Source organism: Suricata suricatta, chromosome 7, assembly GCF_006229205.1.
Source record: "Suricata suricatta isolate VVHF042 chromosome 7, meerkat_22Aug2017_6uvM2_HiC, whole genome shotgun sequence".
Taxonomy (NCBI): Eukaryota; Metazoa; Chordata; class Mammalia; order Carnivora; family Herpestidae; genus Suricata; species Suricata suricatta.
The window spans coordinates 145350963-145377234 of NC_043706.1; the positions used below are offsets into that span (position 1 = coordinate 145350963).

Below are 26272 nucleotides of genomic sequence, written 5' to 3' on the forward strand. Positions count from 1 at the left end.
TCACTCCCGTGGTTCCCAACCATCAATTGTAAGAGTAAATGAAGACTGCCAACATGAGAGGGTCAAGAACATAAACAAAATCAGAATCCAGTTTTAATTTTTGAAATAATTAAAAATAGGGGTGTCTGGGTGGCTCACTGGGTTAAGCATCTGATTTCGGCTCATGTCATGATCTGGCTGCTCATGAGTTGGAGCTCAGAGCCTGAAGCCTGTTTCAGATCTGTGTCTCCCTCTCTCTCCCCACCTCCCTCACTGGTCCTTGCTCCCTCTCTCTCAAAAATGAATAAACATTAAAAAAATATTTTTAAATAATTAAAAATAAATATTTAGGGAAAAAAACCCAAAATTAAATAGGGACTCTTAACGAGTCTATTACAACTGCTAATATTTCAAATAGAGTCTTGAATTAAAATCTTTGGTCAGACTCTATATTATAGTATGATTCAAACTTTGATTTAGGACACATGGTCATTATAATTACAGACTTTCTGGGATGCCTGGACAGCTCAGTCAGTTATGCGTCTGACTTCGGCGCAAGTCATGATCCCGCAGGTCATGAGTTCAAGCCCTATGTCAGACTCTGTGCAGAGTGTGGAGCCTGGAGCCAGCTTCGAGTTCTGTCTCCCTCTCTTTCTGCCCCTCCCCCACCCCTGCTCACTCACTCTCCCTCTCTCAAAAATAAACATTTAAAAAGATTAAAAATTTAAACAATTACAGACTTTCCTTTTTATCTCTAAGTAGGGCAGGTCTCTCTTAGACTTATGTGATTTCTATTCTGAGCAAGAGAAAAAAGGCAGGATTACCTGTGAGACACAAGAAAAATACACCTACCCCTAAACGAAAGAAGTACAGCCCAACTCCTTTTAAGTCAAAGGCATTAAGTTCAATGTGAGAAAAATCTTCTCTTGCATTTTCGTCCTTTTTTTTTGTTTATTACCAAGCTGGTTTCCATATAACACCCAGTGCTCTTCCCCACGAATGCCCCTCTCCGTGACCATCACCCCGCTGCCTCTTCCCCCCTTCCTCTTCAGCCCTCAGCTTGTTGTCAGTATTCAAGACTCTCATGATTTGCCTCCCTCCCTCTCCCTAACTCTGTTTCCCCCCTTCCCCTCCCCATGCTCCTGTTTCTCCCCTTAGACTCATGAGTGAAAACATATGCTATCTGTCCTTCTCTGCCTGACTTATTTCTCTTGCATTTTCTTGAGATGTAGTTGAACACTACTCGAAGCGACCAGCTTAGAACTTTGTTAATCAAAGATTAAGCTTCACGATTTGTGGGAAAATTCTACTATCAGCATCTATACAAAATCTTCAACCAAGAGTCTCAATGGCATTTATAGGCTTGAGTTCTTAGCTCATCATAACATCAATGTTCATTTGAAAGGAATTTACCTAAGTACAAGAAACAAGAGGACTTGCTGGTAGCAGAAAACAAAGAAAACCCAGAGAGAGAGAGAGTGAGAGAGAGAGAGAGAGAGAGAGAGAGAGAGAGAGAAGTAGAATAGAATGAATACCGAGTGTTAATCTCATTTCTACAGCCAGTCACCTGCCTGGGCAAACCCCCAAAATTTTTCTGTTTCCAAAGAAACTCTGTGTTTTGATTTTTGTTTCTCCAAGCCACAACCCTTCTCCCCATTTCTCTTTCCCCGCAACATTCCTTCCCATCTGGTATACACACCCAAGACCTCCAGCAGAGTTTACTACCTACCGACCTTTTGCTTTATCCCTTTTAGTATAGACTACTACTGATTTTGCCGGGTTTACCCCACAGACTCAGGAAAGCCTGGGCCCTGGCCGAGCAGGGGCCGGCAACCTGCTTCCTCCCAGATTAGATCTTCTGTGGCTGGGTGGCTAGACTGGGCAAGCCAACACTGCCATCTGGCGGCTCCTGAGGAGAGCAATCTGATGCATGTCGGATCTCCATTGAAGAACTCGGGCTAGACCTCTTCCCTGGACCACAGTCAACTCCTCTTCCAACTCCACAAGTTCCCAGCAGTGTCTTACTGCAGAAAAGGCACAGGTTGTAGGTCTGCTTGAGGACAAAGTGGTATGAGATCACTCTTTAGATCATCTATACTTCCTAAGTCAGCCCATGGCTATCAATCCACATCCTATGTTGTGCTTTGAATGGAGGTTTTACCACTACAAAAAAAATACTTTTCAAAGATGATTACATACTCTGAGGAAACAATCAGACCAGGGAGAACCACATGGACAGCTAATTTCCCGCTAGAGGATAGAGGAAAGCACATGGCTGTGAAGCGTCTTCAGGACAAAGACACTAGGCACCCGTTCAGAGGGGGATCATGGCCTGGGCAGTCAGGGCCTCTCCCTTTGTTGGACATCCCAGACTCACCACCTCTGAAATGTACAAACACACTGTGAGCCCCTCCCCATCCAAAAGAGAAAATAAGCTTCAGGATGTTAACAGACAAACCCTAGTGATCCTGCGGATGAAAGTCCCCTCCAAACGATTTTCATAACCTCTGTCCTGGAGGAAATCAAGTTAACCAGCAGAAAGCAAGGGTTTGAGGTTCCTGTACCTTCAACTCACCCTGCCAACAGTCCAGATTACCCATGGACACAGCTGCCACCTCTTCTGTAGAAGCAACAACCTGGGAAGGAACTCAAGCCCCTTCCCAACTTTAGGTGCTGCCTGCTCCCGGAAATCTGGAGGGTTGGCAGGGGAGAGACGTGAGGCAATGGCCATCCTGCTTCGTGCCTGCCTGGGGGAGCACGAGCAGCACGTGGGCTCCCAGCTCCTGCCCGACTCCCGCTGGCTCCCCAGCTGCTGGGCCAGTTGAGTGTTGAGCCCAGCACCCGGTCTGATCATGGAGGGTGGATGTCTGAAGGTAATGAACCGGACACGTGTCCTCTTGGCTCCATTTTGCAAGTTGCAGTATGTTCCTGCGCCCCCCACTCCACACCCACTGTCCCTCCCCAACGGCTTGCATTGTGGATTTTAGGCTCCAGCACCACACATAGATCAGATCCAGCTCCTCTTAATCGCACTAGGTCAAATACTAATAATAAATCCCTGATTATGTCTCCTATGAATTGTTTCTGATTGGAACTGTCTGAAGAGGAGTTAAGAGTTTTTAAAAATTGTGTACATTACCTGGGAATTTTAAAAATACGGGTCCAGGGGCGCCTGGGTGGCTCAGTCGGTTGAGCGTCTGGCTTCGGCTCAGGTCATGATCTCGTGGTTAGTGGGTTCGAGCCCCGTGTCGGGCTCTGTGCTGACAGCTCAGAGCCTGGAGCCTGTCTTCAGAGTCTATGTCTCCCCCTCTCTCTGACCCTCCCCTGCTCAAGCTCTCTCTCTCAATCTCTCTCAAAAAAAAAAAAAAAAAATTAAGGGGCACCTGAGTGGCTCAGTTGGTTAAGCCTCCAACTTCGGCTCAGGTCAGATCTCACGTTCGTGGGTTCGAGCCCCGCGTCAGGCTCTGTGCTGACAGCTAGCTCAGAGCCTGGAGCCTGTTTCCGGTTCTTGTGTCTCCTTTTCTCTCTGCCCCTCCCCCTCTCATGCTCTGTCTCTCTCTGTGTCAAAAATAAATAAAACATTAAAAAAAATTTAAAAAATAAAAATAAAAATACGGGTCCAGGTCTGAGACTAGGCAAATGTCCTGGGTGCACCCAGGAATAGTTTTTGCCCAGTGTTCTACATAATTCTGATAGACGAGATCCCACCAGTTGTACTCTGAAAGTCACAAGTAGAGGGAATGATCTAGAGTCAGAAAGCAGGTTAATGAATGCTCTTGGCCACAAAAGGCTCCTCTAGGTATTAGGTACAGAAAGGCAAAGAAAAAAAAAAACTATCAAGGTAATAGTTGAGCCATTTTGGTACTAAGGACACTTTCTACTAATTGGTCCACATTCTTCTCAAGCAGGCTTGCAACTGGCCTCAGAGCCCATTTTTAATTTCTGCAATTTGAGCAGAAAACGTACTTGTGTGTAAAACATGAAGGTGTTAAGTGGCACCTGCCCGTCACGGGCTCAGATCTGAGCCAGGACAACCAACCCCACTGGGAAGTTCCACTGAGCAGACTTCAGTAAAGTACTTCTGCCCTTTCTGATCATTAAACAATAAACAAACATATACAACATTTCAATTCAGTATGTGTAAATCAAGTCACAGCTAACATATGCAAAGAGTAATAAGCACTGTTTTCCCACAATTCCTAATATTTTCTGATTCTCAATCCCTTTCATTCTGTGCAGCAGGCAGAAATGTAAATCTGAAGGGAAGTCTTGACATAATGGGAGCTTTTTAACCAGAAAATTAAAGCCTGGGTAACTATAAATTAAACCTCTAATCTACCAAAGTGCTAAAAGGCTGCCCTTTTCAGGCGAGGAACTGTGGTTACATGATCTATAAAAGCCACCCAAACAACTGGAGTTAGCTCTGGAAGGACCTGCATGCCAACATATTCTGGACAAGATAGTATTAACTCCAGCTTCCTTCAAACAGAGGCCTTCAAGAGACCGCATTCAAGGTGTAGAGGATTACTAGGTTAAAGTAATCCGTACCTGAAGGTGAGAAAAAGACACCATGAATTTGGAAAACTTCCTCAGAAACCTTTGGAAGTGAAGACCTTATGCAAAGTTTTAGACATATAAATTTATGTAATTTTAAATAGCAGAAAGTTGAATCCCAAGATCAATGGAACATCCTTTGAAACAAAAAATAAAATATACCTAGTTTATATCATTATAATGATTAATGTTAACTTGGCTAGATCACAGAGTGCCAGGTATTTAGCTAAATATTTTGGGGTGTCGATGGGGACTGCTGGGTGGTCTGAGTGCACCGAGTACAACAGGCTGCCCTTCCCAGTGTGGATGTCCTCCCACCTGCTGAGGCCATGAACACAGACGGCAGGAGAGAGTCTGCTCTCTGCCCAAATGGGGAGCTGAACAGCGGTCTTCCCAAGTGCTTCGAGGCAGGGCTTTCTACCACTACCTCTCCTGGGCCTTCTGTTTGCAGGGGACAGATCAATGGACTTCTCAGCAAATTTTAAAATCTGTACCTCAGGAGTTTTTGACCATTTCAGTTAACAGGAGGCCAAGAGGAAAATCCTGTTGTTGTTAATATGCCACAAAACCCATCACACCCCCTAGGTTCCCCTGATCATCGGACTTGTTCAACACCCAGGGGACTGTTCCAACATCCTATGTGATGGAGATCAACTGTATTTTATATTAGCTCGATCAAGATTTAGGTCTCAGATTTAATACACTTTTAAAAAAATGATTATTTTGAGAAAGCACGAGCAGGGCAGGGGCAGAGTGAGGGAGGGAGGCTCTGCATTGTCAGCACAGAACCCCATGTGGGGATGGAGCCCAGGAGCTGGGAGATCACGACCTGAGCCGAAACCAAGAGTCAAGACGCTCAACTGGCTCTACTGGGCCACCCAGACGCCCCTCGGATTTAACATTCTTCAAAGTTTTATAAAAATATTTCCTGATTAGTGGTTAAAACTCACTTAAGGGGCTTATTTACTTTTGTAATTTTCTTCTATGCTGGTTGATTTGCAGATTTTCCTCCCCAGTCATTTTAGGATGCTTAACAACCCCATGGATGAGAAATCTTCAGATCTTTCATTTCCCTTCACATTCATTAATAAAACTGGGAAAAGCAGTGTTTAAAGGTAATCCACCCTTTAAGGCAAGCCAAAACCTTCTTCATAAGATAGGCTGGCCATCTTGCAATGATAAGCTGATCATCTTTTCCAGATTAATTTCTTGCTCAAAAATATAAGGAAACAGTGACATGACCTGTTTTTCATCTTTAAAATACAAAAATAAGGACACTTGTCTGGCTCAGTCAGTGGAATGTACAACTCTTGATCTTGGGGTCATGAGCTTAAGCCCCATGCTGGACATTGAGCTTACTTAAAACCAATTTTTTTTAATTAAAAAGAAATAATTATATACAAAATTAACTCTGGAAGACAGAAAAATATGAGAAGAATGAAGAAAAGGAAAGGAAAAAGAAATTATACTTTCTAGATCTGTCCTGCTTAGAATAATTACTTCAGGTTTTATTTTTTAATAAAACAAATCAGTCCAATAGTTCCAAGATACAAACTTAACCGGTTTTGCAGTGATTAGTGACCGCAGCACACACATCAATCCTTCCTCAGGGGAACGGTCTCCTCCCTGACGCCCTCCTTGGTCACGATGCAGATTCTCAGTGCATCCCCAGTGTACACGTCCCTCTCAGCTGCTGAAATGAAGACGTCCTTCACAAGCCGCATGGCTCTGTCCAAGGACAGTGGGACATGTTCCACATTCTGCATGTTTTTAAAACCAACCTGGTGGGACAGGAAACTTGGATGAGGCATCATGTGACAGTACAAAGGTGGTTCAAGCCTCTCCAATGCCTTCACATGTCTAAGGATTCATCATGAATACATCACACAAATTTAAAATGTCTCTCAACTGAAATGCTTCCAGATCTGGCTAAATAACATATTCCTAAAACCCTACAAATATTCGCTGAGACAAAGCTGCTGCTCCTGAGAAGCACACATAACATAGAGAGGTAGACATACAAAAGCAGAGTACCATTATACAATGTGCTACCACTAAGAAATAAAAAAAAGCCATTTGAATCCCTAGCAGCCATTACTAAATCTACCTTAAGAAAGGCTTTGTCAGAAGACACACTTGAGTGAGTATGGAGTGTGAAGGGTAAACCAGAGTTAGAGAGGAGTAACACTCCAGATCCAGGGTGTGCTCTGCCCAAAGGTCCGTGACGGGACAGGCACGCCACAACAAAGGTCTAGGTGCAAGCAGAGTGACAGGGGATAAGGAAGATAAGCAATATGTACAAGTAACTATGCATATATATTTCAGAAACACGAAGAAGTAAGCTTGGCATTAGAAAGGAGGCTGGGAAATACAGGCCTGACTTTGGGCAACAGTAAGAGAAAAGGGGGCAAGTTAAAAATGTACTTGGAAATCAGAATATAAAATCAGGTGACAAGAGTAATGGTGAATATGGGGAGAAAGATATTTTCAAGTGCTTCACGCAAGTGGCAGGAGGAGAACTAGAAACATGGTCAAGCGCTGTAGACACAGGAGACACTGGAGAGTAAGGAAGAGGCCAGAAAGGGGGCTGGCAGAACACAGAGAGACGAGAAGGTCTAGGTAGGGCTAATCAGCCAAACAAACACAGGAATGATGTACAAGAAATCCTTGGTTTCTCCACCCTTCTGTGGTGAACAGGGAACTCAGAGGAAAGCACTTTGGGTTACCGTCACCGCAACATGGATGTATTCTTACCTGGTTATCAAGCAGGGGCTGCAGCATGGCACTTGCTGAGCCTCCAGCCTTGAAGGAGTCTCTCTGGTAGGATCCTACTGGGTCAAAGCTATACACAGCTCCTTTCCCTGAAAGAATAAAACAGTCTCCATAAAGATGCATCCTGACTACAATCCCAAATCACAGTAAAAACAGATCTAGTCAAAGCGTGATGCAAAATGGGACTATGAACTTAGCTAAAATTTCAGCCACATTCACTGTTAACCCAGCAGTCTGTTCACCTCCCCTCAGAATTCAGTCAGAGGCACCCCTGCCCGCTCCTGTCTCGTTATGGTGTGTTTGCCACCTGGAGCTTCATGTTCTCGTCAAGCTGACATCACCAATTACCACTCAGTGGTTCCAATATGTATGGGGTCTCACAGGCACACTGGTTAGGAGTCATAGGTCCTGCCTTGAATTCTACACCAAGCTCCTCACAACATTCCTAAAAAATGAACTAATGTAGTTCTAGCATAGACTTGAGTTTAAAATTCTACTACTGCTAGGGGCGCATGTACCCCATGTTCACAGCAGCACTGTCAACAACAGCCAAATCACGGAAAGAGCCTAAATGTCCATCACCTGATGAATGGATCAAGAAGATGTGGTATATATACAGTGCAATACTACATGGCAATGAGAAAGAATGAAATCTGGCCATTTGTAGCAAAGTGGATGGACCTCGAGGGTGTCATGCTAAGCAAAGTCAGTCAGGCAGAGAAGGACAGATACCACATGTTTTCACTTATATGTGGAAGAGAAGAAACTTAACAGAAGACCATGGGGGAGGGGAAGGGGGAAAATAGTTGGGGAGAGGGAGGGAGGCAAACCATGAGAGACTCTTGAATACTGAGAACAAACTGAGGGCTGATGGGGGAGGGGGAGAGGGGTGACGGGCATGGAGGAGGGCACTTTTTGGGATGAGCACTGGGTGCTCATGGAAACCAACTGGACAATAAACTATACAAGAAAAAAAAATAAAATTCCTGGCATAATAACAAGTAAAATAAATAAATAAATAAAAATAAAATTCTACTACTGTTGAATGTGAACAGTCACAAGGTAAACTTACTGTGTGTTCTTAAACTTAACAGTAAGCACGTTCAGCATCAACACCATAAAAAAACTTTTAATATAGGAAAAATTTCCAGAAAAACACAAATACCACATGCAAAAAGTTAGTTCTACCTAAAATATAAACACTTGGTTTATACTACCAGACTTAAGAATCACTTTTGCAAACAAAACACAACACCAGAATTTGAATGTTCCCATTCCTTCCCCCACCCCATGTTTATTTATTTTTGAGAGACAGACACAGTGCAAGAGGGGGAGGGACAGAGGGAGACACAGAATCTGAAGCAGATGCCCGGCTCCAAACTGTCAGCACAGAGCTCAACACAGGGCCCAAACTGACTTGAGCTGAAGTCAGACACTTAACTGACTTAGCCATCCAGGCGCCCCTGAATGTATCCATTTTTAAAAAAAATTTTTTTTTTGTTTTTTATTTTTTTTTGAGAGAAAGAGAGAGACAGCAGGAGCAAGGGAGGGTCAGAGAGAGAGGGAGACACAGAATCTGAAGCAAGCTCCAGGCTGAGTCAGCTGTCAGCACAGAGCCCGACACTGGGCTCGAACCCACAAACCGTGAGATCATGACCTGAGCCAAAGCCATACGGTTAACGGACTGAGCCACCCAGGCGCCCCTGAATGTACCCATTCTTAACAACAGTTGAATACCATGGGCGAAGGATAAATTGGCCTCTCAGCCTCTCCTGAAGTATGCATAAATTGCTATCCCTTTTTAAAGAGCAATCTGGCAGAAGAATCTATCAAAATGTAAAAACACACACCCGATGACCCAGCAACGATCATACTTGTAGAACAGATCTACCCATAAGAAAGCTTATTCAGTCTCTCTTATAAACAACCTAAAATCCACTAGCAGAAACTGGTATGGAAGAGGAAGATGGGACTGGGGCATAACCCCATGACGACATAAAATGAAGAGCTCTAGAATGTGTATGACAGAATCCTATTTCCTATCGTGAAGCATAAAAAAGGCATATAACATATTTGTGTAAGCACACAAACAAGCACGGCAAGATAAACAGCAAACTGTAGTTATCTTTGTGGGACTGAAAGCAAGAAAAGAAGGGGGTCACTTTGTAAGCTTTGGTGCTGAATCTGTTACAAAGCACATGTGTCTCCACAATTTTAAGGCCTTTTAAAAACAGTTGTGTTTTGGGGGTGCTTGGGTGGCTCAGCTAGCTGAGTGTCCAACTCTTGGTTTCAGCTCTCAGGTCATGATCCCAAGGCTGTAAGATCAGTCCTGCATTGGGCTCCACGCGGATTGTGCAGGTTGCTTGAGATTCTCTCTCTCTCTCTTTCTGTGCCTTTCCCCTGTGTGCAAGTGCACACACTCTCTCAAAAAACAAAAAACAAAAAAATCCGTGTTTTGGGTGTGAGAAATCATGGGTCATTCACGACGTCTGACATAACTAACCTCTAAAACACATTAATGCCAGGACTGAAGCACCTCAGTAGCTAACCTGGGAGATTCGAGATAAGGACAGTCTTCTTTCCACTCATGGACACCTGCCACTCACAGCTGTGTGTACTTTTTCTGCTCCACAGTTAATTACTTACAATTCTCTGCTGAGAAGGCAGCATATAAGGTGCTGAGGTCACCCAGGAGACCCCAGGTAAGTGTTTCAGTTGCAAGCAAGCTTGGGTTAAGATCGAGATCACAGTGGGCAGTTCACTAACTTCAACACACAAAGAAAGGGATAGGAAGTGAAAAACCAAAAGAGAACTACAATCTCTCTCAGGCAAACAGTAAAACGAGGCTCAAAAGTTTCAACCTAAGGCAGAACCAATTTCAGAAAAGCCACACACAACAGATTTGAGAAAAAGAGTGGGATAAGTTGAAGACCAAAGCTTCAAAGACCTTCCCCCAGTAACTCAGCAAAGGCAAGAGACTTTTGTTACACCAGAACAGAATTGCACGAATCTTGACTATAGACAGAGTGCCAAAATAATTCTTAAAAAAAACAAAAACAACCAAACAAACAAAAAAAAAAAACAAAGCACACAATGACATTAATGTAAAAGTTAAAACAAGTGCTAGAAAGAAATACAGGTAAACCTTGGATGGGGGGAGTCCTTTCTAACAACGGAGGACACTCAATGCCATAAAGAAAAGACTGACAGATTGGACAATATGAAATTCAGAAAATGCTGCATAGTTAGACACCCCCCAGAATGTAAGAGACAAAGAACATTCTTCAGAAGCATCCACCACTACAGATGTTAACAGAGTTAACACCGTTAGATGGCATGTTTATAAACTTTTCAGAAGGGCACCTGGGTGGCTCAGTTGGTTAAGCGTCCAACTTCAGCTCCGGTCATGATCTCACACAGCTTGTGAGTTGGGAGCCCTGCCTGGGGCTCTGTGCTGACAACTCAGAGCCTGCAACCTACTTCAGATTCTGGGTCTTCCTCTTTCTCTGCCCCTCCCCAACTTGCATGCTGTCTTTCCCTGTCTCTCAAAAATGAACATTAAACATTTTTTTTCTAGGGGGCGCCTGCCTGGGCGGCTCAGGCGGTTGAGCGTCCGGCTTTGGCTCAGGTCATGATCTCACAGTTCCTGGGTTCCAGCCCCACTTCGGGCTCTGTCCTGACAGCTAGCTCAGAGCCTGGAGCCTGCTTCGGATTCTGTGTCTCCCTCTCTCTCTGACCCTCCCCTGCTCGTACTGTCTCTCTCTGTCTCTCAAAAATAAATAAAAAGCATTAAAAATTTATTAAAATTTTTTTCCAAAAAAATTATTTAAAAAATTTTTTCTAAAAAAATTTAAAAAAATAATTTTTTAAAAAGACTTACCTGCAAATAAGGAAATAAGCAAAGGTTAACACACAGGTCAGTATCCAAAGAAGAAAAGCAAAGGTCAATAAACACAAATGTCCAATTTCAGTACACAAAAATTACATGTAAGTCAAAATAATAAAATATATATTTGGCAAAAATCTATAAAAGTAGTAAGGATGCCCCCAAAAACCCAGGTTCTCATGCCCCTACTACCAGGAGGGCACACTGGTGGCCTTTTCTGAAGGGCAAATTAGTGCTGGCACCAAAACACCAAAAATACATATTCTCTGACCCAGCAACACAACTTTTGGGAATTTTTTCCACGGAAGTATGCGTGGTTGAAGAAGTATACGAAAGTATGTGCAAAGATGTTCATCATATTGCTTACCTTAAGGACACTGGAAACCACCTGAACGACCTGCAGAGGACTAGTGAACTAGGGTGTAGCTACATCCTATGTAAGTCACTGAATCATTAGGCATCTTTATTCACTAACATAAAATGATCTCTATGACAATACATCCAACATAAAGATGCATACACTATACTTGTAAAGTGGACAAACATGTATGACTACTAAGATATCTGTATGTTCACTGGAAGTTTAATAGTTAATTACCTCTAAACTTAGGCTTTGGGGTGAGAACTACTTTCATTTTTGTCTCTGCCAGTACCATCTGAAACTTCTCCAACTACTATTGTTTTTGTTACAGAAAAACTAAAGCCATTGTTAATTTTGGGTGGAAAAATTTTAAAGCATGACTGCAACCAGAGTTAAAGACACCGAGGTCCAAGCAGACAGCTACTGACCTGGCTATCCTGAAGGGCAGCTGTTCAATCCCTGTCCTGAAAGGCAACCACTGATCCCACTGTCCTGAGTTCAGCCGCTGACCCCAGTGTCCTGAAGGACAGCCATTGACTCAACTACCCTGAAGGTCTCCATAAAGAATCCTGCTCTGCAGGTCTCCATCTTCACAAAAGAGGAAAACTGGAAACAAGGTCTCCTGAGACATTAGTGTCCTTGGGACACTAAGCTTATGTGCAGGCTGGGTACAGGGCAGGAATGAAAACAGAAGCAGTAAAGGAAAACGGACAGACCATGCCAACACCACCTTTAACTCAGATTTTGGCATACCGTTCTTCAATATGAATGAATAGCCAAAAATCAATGGAAATTTTAAAGAAGTCTCCAACATAGAAAATAGAAGTCAAAAATAAACAAAATAAAAAAATTAATCTGATAAAATGCAGAGAACACAAGAAAATGTCAAAGCAAGTACAAACAGAACATACTTAGAGGAAAACCAGTAAGGAAGCCAGAGAATTAAAAAAGTTCTTAGAAATTAATGACAGCAGAAGTAACAATTTAGTACACGGTAACATCTAAATTTGAGGAAATGTTCAGAGAAGAAGAAAAAGGTAAAGGGATGGATAATATGCCAGGGGAAAATTATAATGATATAGAAGATCACAATCCAGGTGATTGTGGAGACAGTGGGGAAGTGAACCAGAGAAGACACAAATATGGAAAAGATCTTGTTCAGGGGGTATCACTATAAAATTGCAGAACAGACTAAAAGCAAAGTCTCAAAAAACGTTTCCTGATTTTTTTTTTTTCCAGAAACCTCGAGAGATAGACACCACCAAAGCACGGAAATAAACCAAGAATGAGGAAAGCATGGCAAGGGCTGAAATGTCTTGGGGAACAGACAAAAAGGACTACTTTACTACACACGAAAATTCCTCTAAGAAGTAAAAAATAAATGTAATGCATAATCAAAGCAGACAAGATTTTAAAAGACAGAAATGCCTGACAGTACCACCAAAACATCAAAGAACAGGGCTTTGAACTCAAGAAACAGATCCAACCCAAACCTTAGCTTTGCCCTTCAGTAGATGTGAGCATTCCTAAATTAGTCTCTGACTCTCAGTAAAAGTCAAAGGACATTGTCTGGCATGCTAAAATTCAATGATAGCTATGATCAATGTTGCTAAAACCTGAATTTATTTATGACATTCAACTCAGACATAATTCAAGTGAAAAAAGAGTGTCCTGCATGTGGGGCTAGGCAAGCTAATCCGTGGCTAGAATTTAATTACCTTATGGGTAACAAATTTTTATTGGCCATTTCTATGCTTTACATTTTCTCTTACTTTTCAAGGAAGGCTGAAAGACTCAAAATGAATTATGTCACCCTAATTTGTCTACACATCTAAACCATGGTGGGTAAAATGACCAGAATGCTCTCAGAGGCCATATATGGGGGCACTGTTAAGACAGAGGAAGAACACAGGAAGAGCCCACGGAACAGAAGGGACAGGAATAAGAAGCGGGGAGAGACAGAGAGGAGCCCAACTCCTTACTATCCAGAAAGTTTTCCTCTCTGTGGATTGATTTCAACATGTTGTTCTCAGCCAAACATCTCTAGAACTTCTTTCTTCAATGGACTACTGTAAAAGGTGGCACAGATCTGTCCCGAGACAGTATCTGGTTGTTGGAAGCAACCAAAAGTCAATCCAAATGAGACCTAGTGGAAACCATCAATGTCCCTGTGGCATAATATAGCTTTAGATCAAAAACAGGATGGCCATGTCAAGTAACGAGACTCATTTTCTTAGGCCCTCCTAGTCTGATAGGAAATCAAAGAGGTGTTTCACAATATTCTGAAAACACTTCTGGAAATTCATACATTTGTTTTAAGGCATCACTTTTTAAACACTTAAGTCAAATACATTTGTTATGTAGAATCATAAGGTCAAGCTCCTCCAAGTTAGATTTCTTCCCATAGGATTAAGATGCTAATTATCTACTACTGAACTCCTCAAGATCTTTGGTAAACAGTAAAGGAACAGTAATAGTAATGCCTAACAGTCATGATTAGAGCTTTAGTACACAACTTGTGGTGTTTTTTGGGATTATCTCTTTATTTCCCTTTAAGCTTCAGTTTCTTATTGCTTTAATTAACAGATAATAAAACTGTTGGGCAAGATGGTTATGGTTCTTTTCAACTCTAGATGGAAACATACATATCTAAAAAATGCCACTCCACCTTCATTTCCCAGAAAGAAAGAACCCTACCTTCTTCATCCAGTCCCCCGATGATGTTGTAAACATAGTATGGAAAGAAGCGCCTTGAGTAGAGGATTGTAGACAGCATCGCAGCAATCGCCCCTGTAGTCATGGTCTTGTTATTGGAATGCTTATACATCTGCAATTATTAATGAAAGTAACAGGCATGGAAAAGCAGAATATATTACAGATAGGAACGAGGAATAGTATATTAAAGGATGAATACAAGTCTTGTGAAACAATGCCTTTCTTTCACAATCACATAATACTAAGATAAATAATAATTTATTGTATCATGCCATTTTCAGGGGCTATAAAAACTAAGGGAAAGAATGCTAAATTTTCCTCAGTTGTCTGATTTAAAGACTCTATTTCCCATGCCATCTATGTCTTAGGAACTGCTAATTGAAGAGCAAATGCACACGTAACGGGTTTATGCGGTGACCTGTGGGATGTTTTAAATCCAGTTCTCCTTTACTCTGCCCCTAGACCAGGGTCGGCATACTGCATAGCACAAAGACAAAATCCAGCCTACGAACTATTTCTGCAAATAAAGCTTTACTGGAGCATAGTCTTAGTCTTTCATTATATATTTCTACACATGCTTGTGTATTACAACAGAGTTGAGTAGAAGCCACAGATATCAAATGGCCCTTAAAGCTGAAAATAATTACTATCTGGCCTTTTACAGATAATGTTTGGTCAGACCCAGATAGAAGTTTCTCTTTGCAAAGTAGGTATCTGTGAGAACAGAAGGTATGAGGGCAGGACCCTTACTGTGCATGATTCTAGTACAGGGAAGTGGTCTTGCTCTTTAAAGCATCTACCTTTTAGTGATTTTTGAATCCTAGATTTATTACACTCTTAGGGAATCCTAAATCATCCAATAGAGAAATTCTACAAAAATTACATAGAATAAGTTCTCCAATTTATCAGCCACATAGCAAACATCTCCAAAGATTTATCTAAGAATCTAGGCCAAAATAATGACAGCTAAATATGGAAGATTAGGGAAAAAAATATTCATTTTATTTCAAAATCAAGCATCAACATTTTAATCATTGCATCATTTACATAATAACATATGAAAGAGCAATTTCAAGGATTGTGTAATTAAGTTGAATTCCTTGTTCCTTGTTATACTTTATTAACACAATACTATTCTACTGACCACGTACACTTGTACTGTAAGTTCCATTTGCAAAATATGTACCAGGAATCGAATAAATATGTCAATAAATTTAAGTCAATAAGGCTTTCAATGTAAAGGTTTTAAATAAGTATTAACAATTGATAAATACTAAATGAAATCATTTCTATATTTACCTATGGCATCATTCCTAAGTGCATACAATTTCAAGTGTTACTCACTAACAGGCAAAAAACAGAACATGACTTCTGGTAACTTCTGCATGTACCAGGTGGCCTTACCAACTACATAAAAATCATGACACATACCCTACAAAATTAAATCCTACTCCAGCCCTGTATTTTTGCCAGCTGAGTATTTACTGCCTATTATTACAGACAAAATCCATTAATACACTTTAAATTACTGCTACCCTACTCTCCTTGAAATTATTTGAAGTTACATACTGTTTAATATACACGGGGCATAATGAAAATCAAGACATGCCTTTACTTTTATTAAGAGTCGGTATTCCTCTGTTCCTCATGCCTCCTCATCTCACACACAAAACATGGAGGCAGTGACAGGGTCAGCCCCTTTACAAACTCCAGAACAGGTTGGTCTGGCTCATTCTCTCACTTCCTCCTCATACCACCCTTTTCAGCTCTTCCCTCCACCATCTATTCGATGCCAAATCTTCTACCTCAGCTGGCTGTCAACTAAAGCCTACTAAGGTGTTAGGTGATGATAGCTTAGGTTGTGTCTCTCGTCCAAACTCCTGTCTTCTCTATTCCTATTCTGGCCCACGCGCCCTGTCAACTGAGAGTACAACGCTTTAATGCTTTAACCGGGGGGGGGGGGGGGGGGGGGGGGGGGGGGGGGGGGGGGGGAGACATGTCAGTTGATGGTGTTCCAAACCAAGCACTTGTCTAAAAGCTTGCCTCCTCCACAGAATTTTTGTTTTTGAAGAAAGATTATCTTCAGAAGAAATCCTGCCCAGGCTACCTCCATAAGGGTAAAGAATCCTTTATGCTATGTGTAAAGTGTGTGTGTGTGTGTGTGTGTGTGTGTTTTTACACATAATAAAAACATACTATGTATTTATAACAAAGGGAATACCCTGCAGTTTCACAGTATGCTACTTTAATGTGGCTAGATTAACAGTATCATTTCATTTCTAGAACAGGTTATGGTTTCACCTGCTAACCTAGAGTTTCTCCAGCTATTCTGAGTGACTGTCAAACAATCTAATAAATCATTACTAATTTTCTCAAGTGTAGACATGTAATAAAAATATCTACCTTTAGTCTTGCTTCAATAATCTTTGTCAGGGTAAGACAGTCTCCATGAAATCCGCTGCATCCAATAACTGTTTTGTCTGTTCTGTAAAGAGCATAGTTCAGGAAACTGGGCTGGTTAGACAGTAAAGTAAAAGATGTCTTCGGCAATTTTAAATTTAAAACTCCTATTCCCATTATTCACCAACTGGTAATGGGACTAGTTAGCCCTTTGTTGTGCGGGGAGGGCAGTGTTGTCATTTCATTCCCTATAATAAATTATAGGCGGATCAAAGACTTCTAAAAAATGAAAGTATGAACGGCCTAAAGAAGACATGGGTGATACAACCTTGGGTTCACAGCTACCTATTTAAATATGTTACAACCCAATGTTCTTACAGAAAAATTTCATAAATTTGACTAGGTACCAAATTAAACTTTTATAGAGAAAAATGATAAAGTAAAACAAAAATTGCAGTAGCTATGACCAAAGTCTAATATCAACTTCATGAATCTAAAAGGACTTCTACAGGGGCACCTGGGTGGCTCAGTCGGTTAGTGTCCAACTCTTGATTTCAGCGTAGGTCATGATGTCACAGTTGGTGGGATGGAACCCCACATGGGGCTCTGCACTGACCATGCCCCTTTCCTGCTCACGGGCACTTGCTTGTTCTCTCTCAAAATAAACAGTTAAAAAATGAAATACAATGGATCCTACAAATATCAAAAGCATTAATACAGTGTATCATGGGATATAATGCATACATAGCATGGTGACCATAGTTAATAATGTTGCATTGAAAATTTTTTTTGGTTTTTAAAAAAGTTTATTTATTTTGAGAGAGAGTAGGAGAAGAGCAGAGAGAAGAGGAGAAAGAGAATCCCAAGCAGGCTTCATACCGTCAGTGCCCGAACTGACAAACTGTGAGATCATGACCTGAGCCAAAATCAAGAGTCAGACGCTTAACTGATTGAGCCACCCAGGCACCCAACGTTGTACTGATTATCTGAAAGTTGCCGAGAATAGATCTTAAAAGTTCTCAACACAAGAAAAAATTCTGTAATAAATATGATAACAGATGTTAACTGGACTTATGGTGGTGATCTCTTTGCAACATACACAAATATGTGATGATTATGTTGTACACCTGAAACCACTGTTGACATGTCAATTATATCTCGATTAAAAAAAAAACTCGCAATGGATAGATTGGTAAAGTTATCACAGTCATACAAAAAGAGACACAAGTCACCATAAATGTATGAAAAGAGCCTTCATGTCATTTGAAAATCCAAATCTACACAGGAGAGGATTTCAATCTGTTAGACTGGTTAATAAGGCCTAATGCTAGTCAGGGGTTGTGGAAAATGGGTATCCCTTTTTTTAATGTTTATTTTTGAGAGAGAGAGAGACCACACAGGCAAGGGGCAGAGAAAGAGGGGACAGAGGATGCGAAGCAGTCTGTGCCGACAGCAGACAGCTGGAAGTGGAGCTTGAGCCCACATCTGGAGATGAACCGCGAGATTACGACCTGAGCCAAAGTTGGATGCCCAACCAACTGAGCCACCCAGGCACTGAAATTGGGTACTCTTAAATAACGGGCAAGAATATACATCAATTTAACTTTTGAGAAGGTCAATTTCATAGTATCCAGTAAAAATTTAGGTGAACATCACTTTTAATCATTCCATTGCTATAAATTCATCCCATCAATATATTCATGTAAGTTTGCAAAGATATACTATAGGTTTACTTGTGAAGAATACATAACATACTTATGAAATTTACATATTATGTTAATGGATCCCCAAAACAAACAAAAAGCAATGTAAATGTCCACCAATGGGGAAGTGATTAAATTTTGGTACATCCATACAAATTCAACAAGGTCTCAAAAATTCCTAAATCTTAACATCAATCTATAAGGACACTGATACCAATCTCATCAAGAAACATAGAAGAAATCACATGATAAACTCTTCCTTTCAGATATTTATGAGAGTCATACAAACCATACCTGTCCAACTAGAGGACCAATAACACCTCTGGGGGATATCACAACATTTCCTGATTTATCCATACAACCAATCTCACCGTGCTCAAAGACCTCCAAGCTCCCCATAAAGCTATACTGCCTCTACTGTCAAGACGGGTTAATAATACCAATAGGGTAGGACAAAATCTTAGAGCTTCAAGATGCTTTTCCCAAATATTCAGATATATCAAAGGAAGGGGCGTTTGCAGACAAAGAATAAAGTTAAATGTAGAGTCTCAAATAGGTGGGAAAGAGGCAAGTCTGACTCTAAGTCAGCCCAAAGGGCATGGGATTAAGTGTACGCAGGCAGCTTTAGCTCCATGTATGACTTAGTGCTAACGATGGATGACACGGAGACAAAGGAAATCATTAATGTTGTATCTCTGTATATGCCTGAAGTATTTCATAAAAAGAAAAAAAACCCCAGGTATTCCCTTCAGTAGTGTACACACTAAAACAGAACGTTACATAGATGAGCAGAACCTTGCATGAGAATGGTATTTGTAAAGTTATGTTCTTCAATTTTATCTGACATTTACTACTTTCAAATTATAAAACATCTCAGAGGAAAAAAGCATGGCTGCACTATGGATTAGAGAAAATGGGATATCAAAAGATGGAAGAAAAATACAGGAATAGAAGTGGGAAGAAGAAAACCAATATTAATTGTTCTTTAGGTAGGGTGTGGCCTAGTCCTGGAGCAGGAAAGGAGACAGAGTCCTCTTTACCTACTCCCTATAGCTCACAGCACTGTCCAAGGTACTTGAACCCCATCAATCCATTCCTGTTAAAATTCAGGCTTAAAAGGCTCTTGTGGACTAATTTAGGAATTTACCGCCATTTGTAATGGTTTTCAAAAATGTTAAATGAAACTATTGCTCATCAGTGCATATGATTTCCTTTTTATGTTTTAGAAAAAATATACCCAGTCCCTAACACTGTGACTCACAGATATAACTGCTTCCGATATGGCTAAATTAAACATTTCAGATTAAAAGAAAAAGTTGGAGAGCTTACAAAAACATGTGATAGATTAACAGAAAAATACAAAGCTTTGTGATAAAATATTTATAGTAGAATGCTAATAATAAGAGCCAGGTGGGGGCATCTGGGTGGCTGAGTTGGTTAAACATTTGACCTCGGCTCAGGTTCTAATCTTGAGGTCCATGAGTTTGAACCCTACGTTCAAACCCTACGAGGAGCCTGCCTTGGATTCTTTGTCTCCCTCTCTCTCTGCCCTTCCCCCGCTTGTACTCTGTCTCTCTCTCAATGATAAATAAACATTAAAAAAAAATTTTTTTAAAGACAGTGTATCATATTATTAGGAAAAACTAATTTAGAAAACTGTTTTCTAACAAAAATGCAAACTTAGCTCCAAACAAGCAGCCTAAAAACTCATGAAACAAACTGTTTAGAAGTGGAATCTCTTTTAGCAATAAGTCATTATAAGGTGCTGGGAAGTGTGTTCTTAGAAACATTTACTTACAATCTGTAACACTTGGGGCTGTCCCTGGTGTGAATTGAAAATCCTTCACTCAATCGAGTGTCAGAAGCAACAATGGAAAAATCTTCTCCAGCGATTGCCAATACGGTCCTGGGGAAGGGGAGGGGGGAGAGACACAAAAATTAGTGAAAACTCAGATGGTAATACCACCTCTCTCTAGAGGAGAGTTCTTTATAGCACATATTGGGACAAAACCCACTAGATTTGAGCAAGCGCAGGACTCAGACGAAGATGAAAGGTCAGAGGGAAAGGATCCCTGGCTAGAAGTATCTACGTAAAAAAAATTTAAGTACTCCCTAAAAAGCACAAGCTTAAGTCAAAGCATTGGTCACTTAGCAGAAGGTAACCAAAAAAACCACTGAATTATCATAACATCACCAAAAAATTAAATATCCACTTGTGCAAGGTACTGGTATCACCAAATAGGACCATAACCCTGCCCACGGGGATCAGGTGTAGACAGTGGAACCACAACAAAAGCTCTCTGAGCTCAAAGGGCTCATGATCTTGCAATCCATGGGTTTGAGCCCCACATGGGGCTCTGTGCTGACAGCTCAGAGCCTGGAGCCTGCTTCAGATTCCTGGTGTGTCTCTCTCTCTGCTGCTCCCCTGTTCATGCTGTCTCAAAAATAAACAAATATTAAAAAAAATTTTTTAATCCAAAAAAGCAGCAACAGTGACAATAACACAATGTGTGAAAGGGGATGAAAGCACTGTTCCAATAAGATTAATGCAGTAGAGGGGAGCCTGGTGGCTCAGTTGACTGAGTGTCAGGCTTCTGTTTTGGCTCAGGTCATGATCTCACAGGTTTGTGATTTTGGGTCCTGAGTCGGGCTCTGCGCTAACATCACAGAGCCTGCCTGTTACTCTCTTTCTGTCCCATACACCCTTGTGCTCTTTCTCAAAACAAACAAACAAACAAGCAAAGATATGGTGCCTATTCCAAAAAAAAAAAAAAAAAGAGTAATGCAGTAGAAAGGTAGCAGCAGTACTGAAAGAAATGGGGATATTGAGAAAACACACAAACTCTCCAGTTTTTGTAACTACCAACATGTGACAGAAGTAGGAAGAGCCAATTGTGACATCCAAGATTTTAAACTTGGTAGAGCAGCACAATGGCATTATTATGAGCATAAAGAAGGAAAGGTAATTGAGAGGAGTAATAAGCTAGTTTTTGTTTTAATATCCTCAGTTATGGTGTCAACAGCAACTTCAGGTAGAAATGTTTCCTTTAAGAAGCCAGAAAAGAGGGACTCATGAGAGGTAAAACTGAAGAAACAGATTTGGGAATTATTCTTCTGTGAATGAGATGAGAGTGCTACTAATAGGATTTAACTGATTTAAAGAGACAGAGTAGAAAAAAGATAAGGAACTAAGCCCTGTTTTGTCAAAGTAAAGGCTGCCCAAGAGCCAGAAGCAATATGCACTACAGGAAAAGAAGACTGAAGAAAGGTAACTTAGTAATCACAAGGTCATAAGTTACTAATGTTTAAAGCAGTAAGGGCTGGAACTGGATTATAAGGGGTTAAGGAGTAATGAGTACCAAACACATTGGAAAGTCTTCTTTTTTTTTTTTTTTTTTTTAGTTTTTTTTTTTTTTGAGACACAGACAGAGACAGCATGATCAGGGGAGGGTCAGAGAGAGGGGGAGAATCAGAATCGGAAGTAGGCTCCAGGCTCTGAGCTAGCTGTCAGCACAGAGCCCGACGCTGGGCTCGAACCCACAAACGTGAGATCATGACCTGAGCCGAAGCCGGACACTTAACTGACTGAGCCACCCAGGCGCCCCGAAAGTCTTCTTTTTTATAACTGTCTCATGAAATGGCTCTAACAACCCATCTTGTGATATAATTCCTTCATTATCACAGAAAGTGTTTAGAAGGGCAATGAATCAAGCATACAGAAAATCAATGGGAATCGAGCTATGGATTCAAGTTCTGGCCCAACTTCACACCACCTTTATGACCAGAGCAATTTAACTCCCAGGAGCCCTGGTTCATATGTAAAAATTGAGCTAATACCACCTAACATTCAGTTCTCCTGAGAATTAAAAAGATAACTGCTTGCAGTATTCAAAATGCTTTTCTACTGATTCTCCCTCTAAACTATGGCTAGCTAAGGAAGATAATGAAATCTGGGTTCAAGAAGTTGGAACACCACACTGTGGAAACACCACACTGTGGAAACACCACACTCCTTTAGTGACAGAATCAAGGATAAAATGAGATACTTCCACTCTCTTTCCAAATTTCTTCAAAAGTCTGCATTAAAACTTCAAGTCCATAAGGACGTAATTAATTAATCTGGTTATATCCAAGAACGTCTGTTTGTTCAAACTGGGTGTGTGCACAAAGTTTAGCTGATAACCTACAACCACTGCTTCGGTTTACACCTCTTCATTGCTAAATGCAATGCTCCTAAATGCAGCATCTTTCCACATAGCTATCACTTGTAGTGTACAATGAAGGAAAAGTATTAAAGATAAAGCTAATTTTAAAACTACAACTTGAAGGCAACATGCAAGAATACACATATTAAAGAGTCCCTCTTCTGACTTTTTCTCCCCTGAACTTAGGCTACCCATTAGCGGCAAGCACTAATCTACGAAATTAAGTCTAGTCAACCAACGCTGTATTCCATTTAAAATAACAGGAAACAATTAAGTTGTTTGATCAGACGTATCAACTGCAGACACAATCGACCAACCAATCCTAACTATTTAATATCAGACGCTAAACCCTGTCGCCTCGCCTTTAACATGCGAAACCTACTTAGGTCGTAAGGAAAAGGGTAGGCCCATTTTTAAAGCTCTTTCATAGCAGAGCCCAGGTTTCAGTTTCTATCTTCCGTCTCACTGCAACAAAGAGCAGGCTACGCACAAGTGACCGGCCTGTAAGATGAAGCTCTTAAGGCCAAGGCTGCCCCCAGCAAACCATGAAGAGAGAAAGGCCTGCCGTTGGCCGGGGAACTCGGGCTCGGCCGCGACTCCCAAGACTTCAGGAGGGACGAAGGCGGTGGGGATTGAGAGATCCCCTCTCTGGTCTTTACCCTCCGTTGAAAGCGTAGGGCGAAAAGCGCAGCTGCAAAGGGCCCGTGGCGCTGTGGGCCTCCATCGCCAGGTCTCTGTCGGGTCGCCAGCACCCCGCGGCCGTCGACAACATCGCGTTACCCCGGAGGCTGCTGTCTCACGGCGAGATGGCGCCCAGCCGGAAGTCCCGCCGCTTCCGGCTCCTCGCGGCGCTCGCTCTGGCCGCTCTATTTTGCGCCGTTCGTTGGTTGTTCCTGTTGGTTGCCGGTCGCCCCCTATTCCAAGGAGGTGGGACAGGCTTTTTTTTTCCCCCTAAGAAAGGTTTCTTTCCTAAGAAAACATTCGAGTTCACGCCTGATGGACAAACATTTTAGTCTTACCACACACAAAAAAGTTGGCAGAACTGTGGAGTAGCGGAAACTAGAATACTGTATGGGGATGTAAGTCGTTGCGGCCGTATTATGCACCGCCTAGCGGAATTTGAAGATGCACACAGCTTATGACCCAGTAACTCTCGGCCGAGATTTGTATCCTTCTCGCCAGACTAGTACAAGAATGTTCATGTGGCATTGCTCTTCATGGTTCCAAGTTGGAGATGGGCCAAATGTCCATAAACAGCAGAATGCATAAACCAAGTGAGGGATATGTCACAGCAAAAAACAAACCAAAAAACCCCAACTTACCGATTTCACCGAGGGGAACGATAACAGCAACACGGATGAGTCTTAGAAGGTTGAAGCAACAGAATAGATGTTACATAACTTAACGAGCACACAGTGAGTAGGAAGAGCCTGTTTGGCTGGACTATGGGATGGAGTGTCCAGTGCTGGCAGTACTAGGTTTATTGAGGTATAACCATCTGTGAATCTCCACATGTGTTTCTACACTTCCTTATATGAATATTATATTTTAGTTTTAAAATATTATTTTAAAAAATAAGGAAACAAGCAATTGGCTCTTATAGGAAGGACCACCTGATATATGCATGCAGTTTGAGAACCAGAAAAGATTTTTGGAAAGTACTTGTTTAATTAAAAATTTCCCCATGTTTTATTGTAAACAAAGGGTAAAACAGGATTTTCTTTGATGGTTATGGACAGAAAAGTATTATACTTATTTATATTGTGTCCTGGAAACAAAGCTCATATAATATATTTCCTATACTAATGACAACGACAACCTTACAGATTATATAAAATTACAGTTGACCCTTGAACAATGCAGGTTTTAACTGCATGGGTCCACTTGTACCGATTGTTTTTTTTTAATGTTTTTAAAAAAATTTTTTTAATGCTTTTTATTTACTTTTGAGAGACAGAGAGAGACAGCTGGAGCAGGGGAGGGTCAGAGAGAGAGGGAGATACAGAATCTGAAACAGGCTCCAGGCTCTGAGCTAGCTGTCAGCACAGAGCCCGACGCGGGGCTCGAACCCACTAACCGTGAGATCTGACCTGAGCCGAAGCCAGATGCTTAACCGACTGAGCCACCCAGGCGCCCCTAGTTTTTTTTTTAATGTTTTATGTATTTTTGATACAAAGAGAGACAGAGCATGGGAGGGGGAGGGGCAGAGAGAGAAGGAGATACAGAACCGGAAGCAGCTCCAGGCTCTGAGCTGTTAGCACACAGCCTGATGTGGGGCTCATACCTACGAACATGAGATCTGACCTGAGCCGAAGTCGGAGGCTTAGCTGACTGAGCCACCCAGGCGCCTCCCAGATTGTTTTTGGTATAATACAGTACTGTAAATGTATTTTCTCTTATGATTTTCTTAATAACATTTTCTTTCTCCATCTTAATTATAAGAATACACCATATAATACAAGGATACAGCATAAAATATGTGTTAACTGACTGCTTTATGTTATCAGCAAAGCATCCAGTCAACAGTAGCCTGAACCGAGTCAAAAGTTAGGTGTGGATTTTCATCTAAGTGGAGGTTGGCGCTTCTAACCCCTGCGTTGTTCAAGGAAGCTGTACAAAGGAAGCAAATTATAGTACAATATATGATTATGCCTAAATGAGCCACTGGAGAGATGAAGATATTCTGTGGTCCAACCAAGCACAGGGACGTGAAAAGACTTAAGAAACAACTATCCATACCCTTGAAGCTGCCTTGGCCCCTCCAGCCCACCTACTCGTCTTTGAGCTTTAGCAAGCACCTTTAGCCCAAGTGATTAACCTCGCTTTGTTTATCTATACGTTATGCATTCTTTCCTAGAAAGAAAAGAGTACCTCCGCACGTCAGGAAACAGAAACCAGACCCTCTTGCACAACCTCTGAGCTCTGCGATAACATCCGTAGCTGGCACCCTCGAGTCCGCTTGTAATCAAGAAATATTATGGACCACTACACTCCTTTTAGTGATTAATTGCCCTAAATTCCTTTAAAAATCCCTGGGCCAGGCAGAAGCTTCGGAGTTGGCCTTTGGACAAGAGTCCACCTTCTCGCCAAGTGGACGGCCTCCTGAATAAAGCTAATAATCCTTTCTAATAAAAATTCATCTCTTGAGTACTGCCTTTTCAAGTAAGGGGCAGCCGAATTTGGGGTTCAGTAACAGTCTCTTTGTAGCAAGTGTGAAAAGTGCATAAGATGGTAGCAGCAGAAGCAAAACATAATTGAACCTGTAAACCAGGCTGGTTTTATCTTTTCATTCTCCAAGTTTGAGAATAGCTAACGTGCGCGGAGGGGTTATCGTGTGCCTGGCATTGCTCATGCATTTCCTTAATCCACCTCACAACTTCCTTAGAAGGTAACTGTTATTATTATACTAACTGAGGCGCAGAGGTCAGGTAACTTGCCAAGGTCCCACCGCTAGACTGTTTAAAAAGTCAACATTTGAAAATCGTTATCTTGCCTCCCCGCCGCAAGGGCCAATGAGAAAACGTCCCGGCCGGGCGGCTTACCCCCGGAACTCCTGAGAGCTCCGCCCGCCTCTTCTTCCTTTAAGCCGAGTACCCGGCGGAACTGCTCTAGAAACAGCGGAAGTGAGAGAGTGCCCACACTTCCCGTGGCCGCCGCTCCAGTGTGGGTACTCTGCTGAAGCCGAGGATGGAATAAC

General features: G+C 41.6%; 1 protein-coding gene across 1 annotated transcript; it reads right to left on the reverse strand.

The window, feature by feature from the left end:
- Nucleotides 1–6014: 6014 nt before the first annotated feature.
- On the reverse strand, nt 6015–23406 carry PSMB1 (proteasome subunit beta 1). The gene is made up of 6 exons (XM_029944812.1): nt 23235–23406; nt 20169–20276; nt 16671–16752; nt 14250–14379; nt 7288–7394; nt 6015–6314 (listed from the first exon to the last, which is right to left on the reverse strand). The coding sequence occupies exons 1-6, from the start codon at nt 23345–23347 to the stop codon at nt 6129–6131; spliced, it is 726 nt and encodes a 241-aa protein (XP_029800672.1). The 5' UTR covers nt 23348–23406; the 3' UTR covers nt 6015–6128.
- Between the last annotated feature and the right edge of the window lie 2866 nt (nt 23407–26272).